General features: G+C 49.0%; 1 protein-coding gene across 3 annotated transcripts in view; it reads left to right on the forward strand.

Annotated features, from left to right (window-relative positions):
• The window catches only part of EPHX2 (epoxide hydrolase 2), a 53,398-nt gene extending 35,748 nt beyond the window's left edge, over window positions 1-17,650 (forward strand). The window contains exons 13-20 of one of the 3 annotated variants that reach the window (XM_064368733.1): window positions 4,287-4,358; window positions 6,112-6,145; window positions 8,030-8,132; window positions 8,945-9,014; window positions 11,411-11,491; window positions 11,832-11,890; window positions 12,091-12,196; window positions 15,299-17,650. In XM_064368733.1, coding sequence (XP_064224803.1) covers window positions 4,287-4,358; window positions 6,112-6,145; window positions 8,030-8,132; window positions 8,945-9,014; window positions 11,411-11,491; window positions 11,832-11,890; window positions 12,091-12,169 — 498 coding nt within the window. In that variant the 3' untranslated portion in view covers window positions 12,170-12,196; window positions 15,299-17,650. Of the gene's footprint in view, window positions 1-4,286; window positions 4,359-6,111; window positions 6,146-8,029; window positions 8,133-8,944; window positions 9,015-11,410; window positions 11,492-11,831; window positions 11,891-12,090; window positions 12,567-15,298 lie in introns of those variants that run through there. The other 2 variants (XM_064368734.1, XM_012435141.2) reach the window with 2 other exon arrangements.
• Window positions 17,651-18,256: the final 606 nt, after the last annotated feature.

Consider the following 18,256-nt stretch of genomic DNA (forward strand, 5'->3'; position numbering starts at 1 on the left):
TTTTTTAAAAGTTAGCCAGACATGGTGATGGACACATGTAATCCTAGCTCCTCAGAAGACTGAAGCAAGAGGATCACTTGAGTCCAGGAGTTTGAGGTTGCAGTAAGCCATGACTGCACTACTGCACTCCAGCCTGGGCAACACAGCAAGACCCTGTCTCTAAAAAAAAAAAATGGTGGAGATAATGATAATAATTAATATTTATTGGCATGCCTCCTGCGTGTCAGGCATTATAAGATATGGGCGTTATCTCATTTACAAAATCCCCATTTTACAGATGAGGAAACTGAGGCTCAAGGGAAAGAAGTTCCCCAGCTAGTAACTCCTAGTACTTGGGCTTGAAACTGTGTTTATTGGACTCTAAATCCATCCTTTAAATTCTGTGCACAGGAATACAAAAGGAGGAGCCCCTGTCCAGGGCAGACAGGAAATTTGTCATTGTCTGTAGGATTTCAAGATAGAGTGTTACCTTTTGTATATTAAAGAGAGTCAGAATGTCTCAGCTAAGCGCATAAGCAGAGGACAAATGCTATCTTCTGTTATCTTCTCTCTTTTCTGGCCCCTAGCTTCATTCTGTTCTTTCTGTTGCTCCGCTGCACTTTTATGTGAGTGAGCAAATTTGTTTACTTTTTCTCTTTCTGATTTTTTAAAAGAGATTCTCACTCTGTTGCCCAGGTTGGAGTGCAGTGGCACAATTATAGCTCACTGCATTCTCGACCTCCTGGGCTCAAGCAGTGCTCCTGCTTCACTCTCCCTAGTAGCTGGGACTACAGGCACACACCACCATGCCCAGCTAATTTAAAAAAAATTTTTTTAGAGACAGGGTCTCTATGTTGCTCAGGCTGGTCTTGAACTCCTGGCCTCAAGCAGTCCTCCTGCCTGGACCTCCCAAAGTGCTGGGATTACAGGCTTGTGCCACCACACCTAGCCTCTCTTTGATTTTCTTTACAGACCTTTTTGACATGGTTTGCTCTTTTAAGGGTCATTTGAGGCAAAGCCTTGTCCAGGTTTCCGCAGGTTCCTCCAAACACTGAAATGCGCCTCTGAGCTCATGAACAGCAGCTGTTTCTGGGATGAGGACTGCTCTCAGTAAATAAGAATGATGACCGACAGCCATACACTCAGAGCTGACCAGGGCTTCCATCCATCACTTAAATGTGCTTCTTCCCCTGGCTGTTTCTTGCCATGGCATTCATCATTGTGTTGCAGAAGGCCGCCATTGACACCATTATAATTGAATCTTACAAAACAGGGGGAACTGTCACTAACAGGCAAACATGGCTTTCATCAGAAACTCTCCACCCCCAGATCCAGCACTGCCAGATGAGCAGTGTCTCCGTTCCTTCTGTGCTGCCACAGCGCAGATCCAGAGCTTTCGTGACGAGTGATGAGCAGAACAAAAAAGAGTAACACTTCTCTGGGCGTGGTGGCTCATGCATATAATGCCAGCACTTCGGGAGGCCGAGGCAGGCGGATCACTTGAGGTCAGAAGTTCAAGACTAGCCTAACCAACATGGTGAAACTCTGACTCTACTAAAAATATAAAAATTAGCTGGGCATAGTGGTGGGCACCTGTAATCCCAGCTACTTGGGAGGCTGAGGCAGGAGAATCACTTGAACCCAGGAGGCAGAGATTACAGTGAGCCAAGATGGCACACTGCTCTCCAGCCTGGACAACAGAACAAGACTCCATCTCAAAAAAATAAATAACCTCTCAAAATGTGCGAGCACTGAGGACTGCAGGTCACTGGAACCAATGCTTTATGAATGTGGCTTTAGGATCTTCCTCTCCTCTGACAGTATCTTAAGGGCAGCCGCAGATGCTGCTGAGAACACGATGAGTCCCTGTCAATAAGAAGGTCCCAGGAGAGCACACTCAAGGCTCTGTGGGAATCCAAGAGAAGCAGAGTTACCCCTTCGTGGTGGGAAAGGTGGAACCTCATGGAGAAGGCAGTGTTTGGGTCCAGTGTTGAAGGCTGAACTGATAGAAGTCGACGCTCTTGGTGAAAGTCACAATGTGTTAAACCAGGGAGGCCAGGAAGTAGGTAGTGTAAGGTTTGAATGAAGCAACTGAGATTTAAATGAGGCAACTGAGGCCAGTTATTGGAATAAAGAAATTTAATCAGCTCCTGGGCAAGGTTCTACGGTCCGACAGGAGGGGCCGGAGAAGTCGCGTTTCTCTTCTTGGGGCGTGGGGTTTTATAGGGAGTAGAAGTAGCTGATTGACTACAGGGGAAACAAAGACAAGGTAGTTCTATTGGTTATTAAAAGACTGGGGACGGGCGAGGTGAACAAAGCGGGGGCATTTCCATTGGGTATGAAGGGAGTGAGCACGGACGAGGGGCTGGCCGAGGATGTACGGGGGAGCTACCATAGGGCAGGTTCTTGGCGGGCCTTTTTAAAATTTCTGGTGGGTGCAGGGCTGAGATTGGAATGCGGAAATGGGCAAGGGGGAGCCCACGTGGAGAGGGCAAATGCTGAGCAATGCGCTCAGAATGATGTCATAGTTTTTAGGCGTGGAGAGAGAAGGGCATGTCCATTCGGCTCCCAAGGAGGCACCGGCCTTACAGGTAGCCTGCTCAGAAAACATCCTGCAGACTAGTTGAGCTGTGTGCAGGTGGGTGGTTAGAAGGAAGGAGAGGAGAGTCAGTTGGCTTCACCACACTTAACTCAGTTCCCTCCAGTAGCTCCAGTCCCTCCGCAGCAGCTGCACTGCAGAAAGATTTTTTTTTTTTTTTTTTTTTTGAGATGGAATTTTGCTCTTTTTGCCCAGTCTGGAGTGCATTGGCAAGATCTCGGCTCACTGCAACCTTTGCCTCCCAGGTTCAGGTGATTCTTCTGCTTCAGCCTCCAAGTAGCTGAGATTACAGGCGTGCACCACCACACCCAACTAATTTTGTGTTTTTGGTAGAGACAGGGTTTCACCGTGTTGGCCAGGCCAGTCTCGAACTCCTGACCTCAGGTGATCCATCCACATCAGCCTCCCAAAGTGCTGGGATTACAGTGTGAGCCACTGCGCCCAGCCAAGAATTTTATTACTTCTGAGTGGTTGCCCCTAGTGGATCTCTGCCTCAGGGACAGCTGTTTTCTCCTAAGCTACATCTGGAACAGCTTTCAGATCCAGGGCCTTTCAACTTCTGGAAAAGACAGATTGAATTAAAATTGTCCTGATATGCTCCAGAAAACCATGAACCAGGTTACGCCCTCTAGGTAGTAGGATCCGTGGATGGATCTGTCTCCACCTTCCAGCCATGCCCCTGTTCTTGGTGTCTGCTTTGCTGAAGAGCTTCTCGAGGGGGTTGGGGTAGGAAGGAGAGGGGACGCAGGAGAGGAAGACTTCACACCCTGAGCCTCCAATAGGAATCTCCTCCCTAGCCCTCAGCACATGACATTCAGTGACCTGGACCCTTCACTTTAGACCTCTTCCAAACCCCTCCTCCATCCTTGGGTCTATTAGGAAGGTTCTGGAGCCTATTTTGTACATTGGTATCTCTTGGTCCAGTTTGCCAGAGAAGGAGCTCAGTGTTTGTAGAGCTGATGAAGCAAGTTCAAGTCAGAAAATTCCCACCATGTATGAACCAGAGACCTGGGAACGGCCAGAGACCTTTGTGTAGACTGACCAATTCAATGCCATACTGCTCCCAAGAACTGGAAGGACCTGGTCATTTTTCCCAGGAAGGCTCTACGTCCCAGCTGTTTACCAGTGAAAACCTTGCTGCTCTGTCCACGGAATATAAGCCATTGGCAATCTGATGGTCTGTAACAAGACCCAAATCAAAGGAGCCAGTTTTGAAGTTTCTAAATTCTTTAAGTTTCATTGTAAAGGTGGGGTCTCACTATGTTGCCTGGCCTCAATATAGCCAACTTTAGATGACTGAATGGAAGAGCATTTGGCTTACAGATTTTGGCTTCTCCGCTTGGTTTTTCAATCCTTGGACCCCCTCTCTTCTTAGTACCAGTCAGCCTCCAACCTGTTCCTCTCCCAATTCCTTTCAACAGATTATTATAAGTAGTACCTTCTCATTATAGGAATCTTGAAAAATACAAAGAAAGCGTCATCTATAAACCTGCCTCCCATGGGGAACTACAGTTAGCATCTTGTATTTTATGTTAACCTTTTTAAAAAAATGTGTTTTATGATGAAAATTCAAATGAATGCAACTCTGATGAGACTTGGGCTGGATGGGGCAGAGGTAGGGGGCTTCTTGCTTTCAGTCAGATGAAGGAGGGGTACAGTTTCTACCATTTCTAGGGGACCCTTCATTTTGCTTTCTTGATTGTTTCAGGGAGTGGCTGAGGCTGAACTGGAACAGAACCTGAGTCGGACTTTCAAAATCTTCTTCAGAGCAAGCGATGAGGTGAGGGGTGGGGAACGGAGGCCTAAGAGTGGAGGGGGCAACTGTAAACAAAGTGGGGTACCTGGTGTGTGGCAGGGACCAGGAGTAGCAATCTGGCCATCTTTTATTTCTGTAGTCAGAATGATTGAGGTCCCCTTAGTGGTCTGTCCTTAATGGGAAAATTTATATCTCACTGACACACAAGGTCAGAGATGATTATAATAATGATGGCTTGGAAATTATGCTATTACCTTACCATTTTAACATGCATAATTAGCTTACCCAAGTCCAAAACTAATGGATGTCCCCAACCCTCTTCTTGAAGAAGCAGAGGAATTTAGAATCTTTACCTTTGTAACTTGCACACCCTCCTGTCTTAGGTGTTAGGAGTCATGATCACTATTGTTTTATAAACAGTCAGTGCCTAATCAGACTGTTCCATATTTTCCATTTTCTTTACTGATCACTTCTTGCATCTTACTCATTTGCATTGAGTTCAGTTTCTTTCTTCCGGAAGCACCTCCTTTAGTAGTTCTCTCAATGAGTCTTTTGGTGGTAAATATATATTTGGTGCCTGAAGACATCTTAATTTTACTCTTAATCTTGAAGAATCATGTATCTAAGTATAGAATTCTAGGTTATTTGATTTTAGAAACTTCTGTCATTGCTTGTGAGTCAGCCTCAGGCCTGGCTTTCTGTGTCTTAATTGTCTTTAGGCAATTTATTATCCTGGACACTGCAGTGTCTGATCTGCAGTTTAACCCATCTTCGAAGTTTTAATTTCAATAAACAGTTTTTTTAATTTGTGACAGTTTTATGTGGTTCTTTTTCAAATCATTCTGATCTCCTTTGATAGAGTCTTGTTGTATTCTTAATTTTCAGTTCCTTTTATGTCTTCAATCATTTTAAGCATATTCATTTCTAATTCTCTTTTTTTTCTCTCCCTCTCCCTCTTCCAAGCTCTATTTTTTGATATTTTTGGAGTCTTACTTTGCTCTTTGCTGCGTTTGCTGCCTCTTGCTGTGGGGCTTTGTTGTGTGAGTGTGGGTTTTGTAATTTTGGTTTATAAGCCCGTCTTCAGCAGTACGTAATCTGTACCAGTCTGCTTCAACTGGGCTTGAGGAGATGACCCCATGGGTGGTTATGGATTTCCTCTGCCAGGCTTCCTGGTGGCATTACCAGCCGAGGCTCACTTTGTTGTTATTGTTGTTGTTGTTCTTGTTTACTTCACACTTTGGGGGTTTCCAGATCATGCAGAGAATGCAAACTCAAATCCAAGCACTTGGGAAGGCAGGCGTATAGCTATGAATTCCCAGGGGGGTGTTCTTTGGTTTCCTCTTAGTACCAAGCTGAAACTCCTTTAACATCTTTATCATGATGAGGGCATTTTTTTCTAATCAGTTTTTTTGTTGAGGGCACAGCACATCAGAGACCCCAGATTTACTGGATTTACCATGGAGGGGCATGGAATATCACATCTCCAACGTCTCATCATAGGCCTAGGGTCTCTTTTCTTGTTCCCAGTGGTGGTAAACCCAGGTTTCACATTACCAAGGTCTGCAAGGACCCTGGGGCAGCCTCAGCCCAGAGCTTTGGTTGTGAGCTCCCTCTTTACTTGACTCCTGTGAGGGGGTCCCTAGCTCTCTTGGGAGTTCCACATGTTTGTTACATTCTGTATGGTACTCAGAGGTCTTCCGTCATGACAGGGTTTTCAGATGAGCCTATTTCCTTTGCTTCACCCATGACGTCATTTCCAACTCTTTTCTTCCTACAGACTGTTTTATCGGTGCATAATGTCCGTGAAATGGGTAAGAAACATGCTTGGGAGAGAAGGGAGCTGGGAGGGCCACATCCGGAACCAGCTGAATGTGAAATAGATGTTTCTGTGTCTGACTGCTGTGGGCAAAAGCCCTGAGCCCTCTAGCCTGAACTTTAAGTTGCCCAACCAAGGTCCCCTCGGCATGCATGGGGCTGATGCCCCAGGGCTGACCACACAGCCTGGAGTTCCTGTCCTCTAGGGAGCTGTGGCTTCAAGATCTCAAAAACTTAAGAGCTTAGAGGAGTCTTAGAGCTTGTCCAGGGCAAAATCTACCGTCTACTGAAAAGGACCCCAGGATTGAGAGCTTACCTCTGCGGGAGTCACCCGGTGTATGCAGGCAGGGTGTGGCAAGGCCCTGCCCAGGTCTCCTCCATTGCAGTCCACTGGCCCCTCTGCATCCAGGTGCCATGTCTCCAGTGCCCCCACATGGAGCCCAGCCTTGTGTCCCTCCTGGGTTGGGTATGAGTGACGGGTCAGAGTTGAGGTTAGATTGGAGCTCTTCCCCAGAGCTAAGAGATCCAGCACTCTTCCCACAAGACCTTATTTTTGCTGCAGCACTGTGGCCTTGACATCATTCACTTGTATTTTTATGAGTAACGATGGCCACTGTTACTTGCTTGGGCATGTGCTGACCATGTGTATAAAACTCTGGACTGACCCCCTTTACATAAATTATTTATGAGCCTTGGAGCATTCCGAAAAATGCTACTATTTTTAACTTCCAAAGAGGAAAACGTGTCTCAGAGGGTTAAGTAACTTGTCCAGAGCGGCTGAGCCGGGGTTAATCTCCTCTCACCCTGAAGGCCATGCTCTTGTCACTGCCCCAAGAGCATCTCCCCTCCCTCCCCGACACCCTCATTCCCTTATTCCTTCTCACCGTCTGTCACTGGTTCATTCACACGTTCATTCATTCCTAACATGTTCTGAGCACATGCTGGGTATGAGGCCGGGGCTGCATGCTCAAGATACGCAGACACACCAAGCCGGGTGGCCGCCCTTGGGGAGCCCATGCCCTATGGGAGGCGGAGCAGCTGGGATGCTTGCATCGGGGCCCTGAGGCACAGTGGGCCTGAAGCATCTGCCTGGCAGGGAGGCTCAGGGTGACCTCGTCACAGGGTGACATCCTGGTCACATACCCCTTTGATGTGTCTCACAAAAGCCTGGAATGCCCAGCTCCTTTACCTCTGGGTCTCGGAAATCTGGAAATGCTGACTGGCCCTGTTCAGGCACCCGCATTGAGGCTGTGCCCTGTGAAACTGCCGTGGTCCCTGGACTGCCAGGGGTCATTACAGGCCATCCTCTGGGGGAACTCTCCAGCACCCTGAAGACAAGACAGGGGTCCACAGTGGGTTACTGCAGAGGGTCTGTGGGGCACATGGGAGGCAACAGCATGCAGCCTCCTGGCCTGGGTTCTCTTCCTGCCTATGAGGAAAAACGGAGCAAGCCCTTGTGAAAATTCCAAGAATCTCTGGCGATATCTCCAAGGGGCCACAGTTAAGCTGGCTGGGAAAGGTTTAGACGAGGGGCTGGCAAGAGCTGGGGGCTGGCAGGGCCTGGGATACAGCTGCTGTATGCCTGAAAAAGCCAGCGACTGTGATTGGTCCAAGAGCTGTGACAATAGCCGGTGAAGTCATGGCCTGGGTGGGAGGGACAGTTAGGCTCCAGTGTGACACAGAGATCACAGCTTGGAGCTCTCGAGGAGATGGGCTCACTCTGGCAAAGGATAAGGGAACAAAAGATGGAGGCGCTCACAAGGCCTTAGGCAAGTTCAGAGGTCTGCAAGAGGCAGTGACGTGTGTGGCCTTCGTTAGAGGCCTTGGAATGCACACGCCTGGCCCGTGGGTGGTGAAGTCAACAGTGGCTTTTTTTGCAGGAGGACTTTTTGTAAGGAGCCCGGAAGAGCCCAACCTCAGCAGGATGGTCACCGAGGAAGAAATCCAGTTCTATGTACAGCAGTTCAAGAAGTCTGGGTTCAGGTAAAGAGAGCACAGGGCCGCAGACACAGATGAGAGATCACTGGCACAGAGGGATCTTCACCCCCCAGGTGGAGTGTGAGGCCCAGTTCTCCTCCACCACCGCCTTCATGGGGGCCAGGCCAGCCTCTTCTTGAATGCCTCCAGGGTCAGGAGGCTCACTACTCTGTGTGCTCAGCCTGCTCTAATTTGGGACAGCTCAGCTTATTCTTCCTTATGCATGTGGGTCCCCCATAGGGCAGAGGTCTTTAACTGCTTTTCAGTCATGAATCCTCAGAGACTCAGATGGCAACTCTGGGCTCTTTCTTCAGAAAAACATAAAACTCCACATAAACTCAAAAAGTGCATACATTTTGGCGCATTTGCCCTACTTCTCAATGTCGTATTAGGAGGGACATCTTGGCACCACCTCCCAATGTCCCCCTCAGGCGGGCTCCCTGGGCAGACGAGTGGCCTCTGGATGGTGAGTCAGCTAGACCATGTTCCCCACCATCAGCAACCTCCCCAGCCTCCAAGGTGATATGGTGACATTCTCTGGAGAGTCCTGTAGGACCGGCTTCTGTGTGTCCCAAAAGCCTACCCAGAGGCCACCAGCTCACTCAGTGGAGTCCTGTGTCCTCACAGCAGGCCTTGCTGGTAGAGCTTGGCAACCGTGCCCGACAGCAAGGCAAGGGTCCTGGGCTCTGTTCTCTGGTCCCTGCAGAAGGCTTCGCTCTTCCCAGGTGACCGACTGTGCAGAGTGGGGTTCTGTTGGTGTCTGTAGCAGAACCGTCTACTCACCGCCTCTGTCTTTTTACTTTCTGATCTCTCCCCAGAGGTCCTCTAAACTGGTACCGAAACATGGAAAGGAACTGGAAGTGGGCCTGCAAAAGCTTGGGACGGAAGGTGAGGGCCAGGTTCAGTGCAGTCCCCTCTGCACCCCAGGAGCCACCCTCAGGGCTTCCCATTGGCCTGAGCTGATATGACCTGGGCCAGAGCTGGGCATGGACAGGCCTGCTGGCCACCTCCTTTCCCTTTCGGGTTTGGGAAGTGACTCCATTCAGGGGTTTCCCCTTAGGATCTTTCTTGCTGGTGCTTCCCTTGGATGGTAGAGGGTGATGCTGGGCATGGAGCTGGGGTGCGTCCAGGTCACTGCAGCATCCATCCAATCCCCAGGTCCCCTGGTGGTACCCCAAGCCAGGGCTGCAGATGGCACCTCCCAGAAGTGATGTAGACTGGAGTCCCCAGTCCTGGAGAGCGTTAGGTGCTCTCAGAGATGTGGCTTTAGCCTCTGGTGGTGTCACCTTGCACAAGTCAACCTCTGAGTCTCAGTTTCCCCATTTGCCAAGCAGAAGATGAGTTTCCAATCTCCGGGTCTGCAGAGGGAGTAATGGAGGTCCCCAGTTTACATTCAAAATGTCTAAAAATCTAAGGGAAATCAAATTACTTCCCAGTGTGATTACACAGGTAGCCAGGCCGTCATCAGCTAACTCAGAAGCCCTGGTTACCTTGCTGGTTCACTCCGTGAGTGAACACATTGCTACATGCCAGGCTTCCTCCCAGCCCCTGGGATACCATGGTGTGTAAACAGACCAGGTCTTGACTTCCCGAAGCTAGGTCTTGAGGCACTAGAGTGTATAACGTCATGGTTAAGAGCAGGCTGGAGCCACATGGCTGAGTCTAATCCCTGTGTGACTCTGGGAACGGCACTTACCCTTCTGACCCACTGTTGCTTCTTCTGCAACATGAAGTGGCAAGAACGGTGCCTCCCACAGAGAGCTGTGTAAGGAGGAAATAGGCAAAGGCACGTGGCCTGTTACAGGCAATACTGGGCACCTAGTGGCTCTGTCAGTGTTCCTTGTCATTATCACATAACTGACAAAAATGACCAAACTGCAGTTGGACACACAAAATCTCTCAAAGTTTGGAGGAAAATACTGACAAAGGCACGGGGAGGGTAAACCCCAAGGGTGCTAAGGTCAGAAGCCCTCCTCTTCTGCGGTTTCTTTTTCTTTTCTTTTTTTTTTTTTTTTTTTCCTTTGGAGACAGTCTTGCTTGGTCGCCCAGGCTGAATGCAGTGGCACGATTTTGGCTCACTGCAACCTCCAGTTCCTGGATTCACGCAATTCTCCTGCCTTAGCCTCCCGAGTAGCTGGGATTACAGGTGCTCACCACTGTGCCCAGCTAATTTATTTCTCTTTTTGATACGGAGTCTTACTCTGTCGCCCAGGCTGAAGTGTAGTGGCACCGTCTCAGCTCATTGCAACTTCTGCCTCCTGGGTTCAAGCGATTCTCCTGCCTCAGCCTCCCAAGCAGCTGGAATTACAAGTGTGTGCCACCATGCCTGGCTAATTTTTTTGTATTTTAGTAGAGATGGGATTTCACCATGTTGTGCAGGGTGGTCCCGAACTCCTGACCTGAAGCATTCCACCCACCTTGGCCTCCCCAAGTGCTGGGATGACAGGTGTAAGCCACTGCACCCGGCCTCTCTTCTGCAGTTTCCGGCTGGATCTTCCTCTCTCCTCTTCCACCTCCTTCCATCGCGCCCCTCCCTACCCCCTAAGTTCACATTTTAGCTTGGAGCGTTCTGGAGTTTACAAACCTCATAGAAGCCTCAGGATTCAGTTTAACCACAAAATCATTTTTGACCTTCTCCTGGCTCCTGGTTGTGGGAGGAGGTAGGGGTGTGTAGAGACCCCCATCATTCTGTGCGTAAATGAAAATAGTGCAAGTTCCTCAACCAGGGATGGGTCAAAGCTGCTTGGAAATTAGGGTGATGGTGGAGCAAGAACAAAGAAAGAAACGGAGGCTTTCCTGGCCTTCCTATGTGTGCCTCCCTGTGCAAACCTCATTTGCCAGCAGTTAAAAGGGAAGTCATTTTGCTGCCATTTGTGTTACATTGATAAATATTGTGGCTGCCCCATTCTCTCTGGAACCTTGGCCGCCCCTTTTAAGCATCTGCTTAATTCAGAGAAGAGGAATCTTGATCTTCATTCATTCAAGGGTGTCTTCCACACTCTTGGGGTCAATTCGGTTCTCCTAGTTACACACAGGTCAGCACACATTCTCACTCACACACATGTGCACACACAAGACCCATGCTGGCCCCTGCACTGCTGAAGCTGTCATTTTAAAGATCTCCAGTAATCACCACGACTCTGTTGTGTGAAGTTTGGCAGATACCACATCAGGATCACGGCAGGGCAGCGGGCAGGGGTCTTTTCAGGGGAGTCACAGCGGAGAAAGAGGGAGGGCTTCCCTTGTGGCATGCCGGCCACTCCCGTTTTCCGTTCTCTCCCCAGATCCTGATTCCGGCCCTGATGGTCACAGCGGAGAAAGACTTCGTGCTCACTCCTCAGATGTCCAAGCACATGGAGGACTGGGTGAGGGAACGGCCCTGCACAGGGGTCATCAGTGCTCCCCAGGAGAGGCACAGGTGCTCAGAGGGAAGCTGGCAGTGGAGGATACTCCTTGTCATGCAGATGGGACCGCAGTTGAAGCACTTCCCAGACAGGGCTTTGTCAGCAACATCACCATCCCCTTTCTTTCCCCTGCATGAGCGGGCATGGGTCTCGTTCACTCCTTATTCCCTTAAATCATGCAGTGTTCAGGGAGGGTGGCCCGCGGGGAGCAGAGAGAAGGTGTCCACTGCCCGTTACACTAAGCTGAGACACACTCATCTGCTTTGTCCCACTGACCTTCCTGCGTGGGGATTCTTTTCAGATCCCCCACCTGAAAAGAGGACACATTGAGGACTGTGGGCACTGGACACAGATGGACAAGTAAGGAGGTTGGGGGCCCCAGGGTGGGGGAGCACCGGGCCCCCGGTTCACCTTCCATAAAAGCTTTCCTGATTTCACTGTGCTGGCTTTGGCCTGGCTTAGCCACTCACATGAGTGCACCTCTGCCTTTGCGTTCGGTGGGTGGGCCCAGACAAGCGTGAATGGCTATTGCTTTTCTTTCATTTCCTCTTTTCCTCCAGGCCCACCGAGGTGAATCAGATCCTCATTGAGTGGCTGGAGTCTGATGCCCGGAACCCACTGGTGGCCTCAAAGATATAGCACGCAGCATGTGCCCACACCCAGCAGGTGCGCTGAAATTCCACCTGCTGGGGCACCGTTCGTAGTATACAAAGGTGGCCTTACACGCGTCTCGCACAGACGGCAGCATTGTTCTGAAGGGGTTTGAAAAAAAAAAAGATTTTCTTTAAATAAAGTGAATTAAATTTAACGTAATTTTAGATCCTGGAGAAATCACGTGTGATGAATTCTCCAGGCATGAATGCACCATCCCTCTGTCTCTAAGAACCCTTAGCGTCCTGTAGGGGACAGAGTGGGGTGGCCAGGTGGTGATTTCTCTTTGACCCATCCATAGTTTTGCAGGAAAATCAGCCGTTCATTTGGAAGAATCTTGGTAGAGAGTGGGATGCCTTACTCAATAAAGTGAAGATGACTCTGCTGCCGGCTGGCTTTGTTCTTGGAGAGGTGGCGTGATGGTTCAGAGAGAATGCATGGCATTGGGGTGAACCCTTTCCCTCTGCTTTTGAGCCCTGCTCTGGGCTCTGAGGTGCTGTGTGATCCAGGCCATGCTGGCCAGGGGACAATCCTGCAGGGATGGCAGTGGTTTCTTGTGCTCTTTCCCCTAGAACAGCCACTGGCCACAGGTAGCCATCTGCCTGTCTCCCGGCTTCCCTAGCAGAGTTTGCTCAGGCACAAATGCGCACCCTGAGCATGTGAAATGTGTTAGTGATGCTGAGGAAGTGAATTTTCAATCTCATTGAATTTTAATCAATTCAAAGTTAAATAGCAGCAACTGCCATGAGGCTCAGGCAGATCCAGCCCGTCTTCCCCTCTGTCCCCTCCTCCCCCTCTTCCCCTCTGTCCCCTCCTCCCCATCTTCCCCTCTGTCCCCTCCTCCCCCTCTTCCCCTCTATCCCCTCCTCCCAGTCTTCCCCTCTGTCCCCTCCTCCCAGTCTTCCCCTCTGTCCCCTTCTCCCCCTCTTCCCCTCTGTCCCCTCCTCCCCCTCTTCCCCTCTGTCCCCTCCTCCCCATCTTCCCCTCTATCCCCTCCTCCCCGTCTTCCCCTCTGTCCCCTCCTCCCTGTCTTCCCCTCTGTCCCCTCCTCCCCCTCTTCCCCTCTGTCCCCTCCTCCCCATCTTCCCCTCTGTCCCCTCCTCCCCCTCTTCCCCTCTATCCCCTCTTCCCTCTCTTCCCCTCTCCCCGCTCCTCTCTATCTTCCCCCTCCCCACTCCTATCTTCTCCTCTCCCCCTCCTCTCTATCTTCTCCTCTCCCCCATCCTCTCTATCTTCCACTCTCCCCACTCCTCTCTATCTTCCCCTCTCCCCCGTCCTCTCTATCTTCCCCTCTCCCCCCATCTCTGTCTTCTCCTCTTCCCTCTCTTCCCCTCCCCACTTCTCCCTATCTTCCCCTCTCCCCCTTCCTCTCTTCCCCCTCTTCCCCTCTTCCCACTCCTCTCTCTCTTCCCCTCTCCCCCCTCCTCTCTATCTTCCCCCTCCCCACCTTTCCCTCTTTCCCCTCCTCCCTCTCTTCCCCTTGCCCCCTCCTCCCTCCCATCACATGCAGTTAGGCAGCCATCTCACTGATTTGTCTCCTGCAGTGACCTCTCCCCTGCCCTGCTTCCGGCCCCAGAGTCCTGGAGTAGCAGCCTCCTCACGGGTCTTGCTGCCCACATGGTTGGATCCTGAACCTTGCAGGGCCTCCCCTCTGCCCCTGCCCACCCCCAGCCCAGCCCCTTCACCCTCCAATTCCTCACTGCCCTCCAGCAGCACAGTCTCAGCTGCTGATCCTCCTTGACCCTCTGCCCAGCTTACCCATCCTTTGCCTGGAATGTTCCTCCTGGCAGCTCCTCCAAGCCCATAGGCTGGTTCCCGAGCCCTTTCTCCCTGCCCTGCTGCATGGCTGTCAGCCTCACAGACACATGCACAGTGGCCTTGCTGCACGTGCAAGGGGAAGCTCGCAGAGGACGTGTCCCTCCAAGCTGAGTTCGGCATGATGACGGGCAGACGTTGGCCAGGCCACGAGGCCCTGAGTCTCCGTGTGTGGGGAGAAAGCCAGGGGAGGTTTGAATGGGAGCTGCTGGCATTTCTTCACTGCCCCAGTACACCTGGAGTCTTCCATGCACCACCACTGATCGCTCCACAGGGTCCTTCCCATCTCACAGAGAGGGAAACTGACTGCTTGGCTAGATGGGGGCAGAGCCTGGATTCAGAAGCAGGCTCTCTGGTTCCTAAGGCTGAGCTTTTTCTACAAAAAATGTAGAAAAAGGCCACCTAGGTTAGGCCTCTGGCCTGCTGCTTACTCTCGTGTGACCCTGAAAAAGGGTATCTATGCTCCAGTTCCCCCATCTATAACAAAGGGGGCGTTAATAGGACCTAACTCATGGGTGGTTGTGAGTGTGAAGTATGTTAATATACGCAGTTCTAGGATAGCCAAGCGCTGTCCTAGAACTGTGTATATCAACATACTGCTACGGAATATCAGTTCTGAGACCCAGTTTGTCTTAGGAAAGACTTACAAAGGTTTTCCATTTCCAGCCACGCCACTGCCACCCTCACCCCAGCCCTCTCACATCTGAGAATGAAAGGGCTCATTTAAAAGCAGTCATGGGAGCTGGAGGAATGGCTTACACCAGATCACATTATTTTCCTAACTGGGTGTATTCAAGCTCATGTGTAAGGGAGCAGTTAGGAGAAATGAAATAATCAAAACCTGAGGGCCTCCTTTACTAGAAGGAGCACAAGCAGCACACCTGCCTTCTCGAAAGCCTGGCTTTTGATCTTCTACCCAGCCGTTTCCATCAGCCATCAAAAAGGCCTCAGAAATTCTACTCCTTTGGCAAATAAGAGTTGAATAACTTAAGTCCGTAGCATTGCAACACAAATATGACTAGTTCTACAAGATTGAGGGCTGTATCAGTCTGTTCTTCCACTGCCATAAAGAACTACCGGATACTGGGTATTTATAAAGCAAAGAGTTTTAATTTGTTCACAGTTCTGCAGGCTTTACAGAAAGCATAGTTGGGGAGGCTCCAGGAAACTTACAATCATGGCAGAAGGTGAAGGGGAAGCAGTCACGTCCTACATGTCTAGAGCAGGAGGAAGAGAGAGAAGGAGGAGTTGCTACACACTTGTTTTTCTTTTTTGAGACTGAGTTTTGCTCTTGTTGCCCAGACAGGAGTGCAATGGCGCAATCCTGGCTCACTGCAATCTCCATCTCCCGAGTTCAAGTGATTCTCCAGCCTCAGCCTCCCAAGTAGCTGAGATTACAGGTATGTGCCACCACGCCTGGCTAATTTTGTATTTTTAGTAGAGATGGGTTTCTCGGTGTTAGACTGGTCTCGAACTCCTGGCCTTGGGTGATTCATACGCCCAAAGTGCAGGGATTACAGGCCTGAACCACTGCGCCGGCCCTACACACTTTTATAAACAACCAGATCTCGTGAGAACTCACCATCATGAGAACAGCAAGGGGGAAATTCACCCCCAAGATCCAGTCACTGCTCACCAGGCCCCTCCTCCAACATCGTGGATTACAATTCCATGCGAGATTTGGGTGGGGATACAAATCCAAGCCATATCAAGGGCCATAAAGGACAGTGCACTGGAAGAGGTCTTTAGGTTTTTCAAGAAGGTACTGGAATGTCCAGGGCTATGTTTCCTGGTCTGCTTTGGGGACCTTCTGGCCACATGTCATCTGCTGCAGTGGTGGTATCAGAGGAGTCACTGGAGCAAGCAGGGAAGATTTTCAGTTGCCGTTTTAAATACAAATGGCAAGGAGTGTGTTCAAAATGATTTAAGTATAAAATACTATATTTTGGGATTGAATTTAATTTTTTAATTGACATACTAGTTGTATATATTCATGACCTGATGTTTTGATACATATAATATGTAGTAATCAGATCAGGGTAATTACACCTGTCATCTTAAACATTTATCATTTGTGTGTGTGTTGAGGACGTTTAATAATCTCCTTCTGGTTATCTGAAACTACGTTACTGTTCACTCTAGCCATCGCTCAGTGCTGTGCAACGCTAGGACTTACTCCTCCCATCTACCTGGTATTCGGCATTCCTTAACAAATCTCTTTCTATCCCCAACGCCTTCCTCCGACCCTTCCCAAACTCCTAGTTTCTGTTCCACTTTTTACTTCTAGGAAATGAACTTTTTTAAGCTTCTGAATATGACTGAGAACACGTGGTGTTGCACTTTCTGTTCCTGGCTTATTTCACTTCACAGAATGCTCTCCATTTCCATCCATGTTGCTGTGAGAGACAAGATTTCATTATTTTTATTTTGTGGCTGAATAGTAAAAAAAATGTTATTTTTATGTCATGATTACAAAGGAAATACATTACAAGTGTATTCACATCTGCTAAAAGAAATCAGCTTTTAAAAAGAGGCCTGGCAGTCTTCGTATTCTCTCCCACACCCACCAGCAGTGGGTTGCATTGCTCTCCGGAGGGAGCTGAGATCACTCACTTATTCTGTCAAAGAAGGACCACTCAGTGGCTGTCAATTAGCAGCAATGCAGGGTTTCCAGGAGACCCATCTTCTAAAAAGTGAGTGAGTCTATCAGACTAGACAGGACAAAAAGCTATTTCTGTCTCTCTCGGGGCACAGGGTACCCATGGTTTAGACCTTGGCATGACTGTCTGCCCATTTCCACCCTGTTCACAGCCACATTACCATCAACACAAATTAAAAGCAAACAATGGTTAAAATATCCAGGTCAGAGGCTCAAAGGGTTTTTTCCAACAGGAATTGAGCAACAAATATTACGCCTCACTGTTCAAAGGAATCCATCTGGCCACAAATGATAAAATACTTTATTGCCTGAGCAGTTGTAGAGTGTAACTCCTGCACCCAAATGTGTAATTGGCTGTCTCCCTGTTAGACTATGAGGGCCCTGAGATCGGAGGCTGCCTGTCTAAGTAATTCATCCTCGAACCCAACCCAGCACTGGCCTGACATATTGAAAATGCTCATTAGATGTTTGCTGAATACATTGGAGACTAAATGCATAAATGGATGAATGGGCAAATGCATTAGTTTCAAGTTAAAATTAAAATTTGGCCGGGTGCAGTGGCTCACGTCTTGTAACTCCAGCACTTTGGGAGGCTGAGGCGGGCCGATCACCTGAGGTCAAGGGTTTGAGACCAGCCCAGCCAACATGGCAAAACCCTGTCTCTACTAAAAATAAGAAAATTAGCTGGGTGTGGTGGCGGGCGCCTGTAATCCCAGCTACTCAGGAGGCTGAGGCAGGAGAATTGCTTGAACCCAGAGGCGAAGGTTGCAGTGAACCGACATCACACCATTGCACTCCAGCCTAGGCAACAAGAGGGAAATTCCACCTCAATAAATAAATAAATAACCATTTAACTATTTTTAAGTGTGCAATTCAGTGACATTAAACACATTTACGTTGTTTTGTAACAGTCACCAACATCTGTCTCCAGAACTTTTTCATTATCCCAGACTGACACTCTATACCCATTAAACTCTAACTCCCCCATTCCCTCTATACCCAGCCCCTGGCAACCACCATTCTACTTTCTGTCTCGGTGATCATACAGCATTTGTCCTTTTATGACTGGCTTATTTCACTTAGCATAGTGTCCTCAAGGTTCATTCATGTTGCCGTGTGTGATGGAATTTTCTTCCTTTTCAAGATCAAACAATATTCCATCGTATGTATAGACCACGTTTTGTTTATCTAGTCATTCAGCAATGGGCACTTGGTGGCTTCTATATTTTGACAATTGTGAATAATGCTCTGAGCATCAGTGTACACATATCCCTTCAGGGCTCTGAATTCAGTCCTTTTGGGTATATATCCAAAAAAGGAATTGCTAGATCATATTGTAATTTCTATGTTTAATATTTTGGAGAAGGCTTTCCATAGCTAGTTTCCATTTTCTGGATTTTTTAATATGTAGAATGGCCGTGTGATATCCCATGGTGGTTTTGGCTGGATTTCCCTAATGATGAGTGATATTGAATGTGTTTCATGTGTTTATTGACCATCTATATGTCTTCTTTGGAGAAATGTCCATTCAAGTCCTTGGACCATTTTTTATTGGGTTGTTTTGTGTTGTCGTTGAATGTTAAATCTTGTATATTCTGGAT

This window comes from Aotus nancymaae, unplaced genomic scaffold (genome assembly GCF_030222135.1).
Source record: "Aotus nancymaae isolate 86718 unplaced genomic scaffold, 86718_ANA_hifiasm-v0.15.2.pri h1tg000079l, whole genome shotgun sequence".
Classification (NCBI taxonomy): Eukaryota; Metazoa; Chordata; class Mammalia; order Primates; family Aotidae; genus Aotus; species Aotus nancymaae.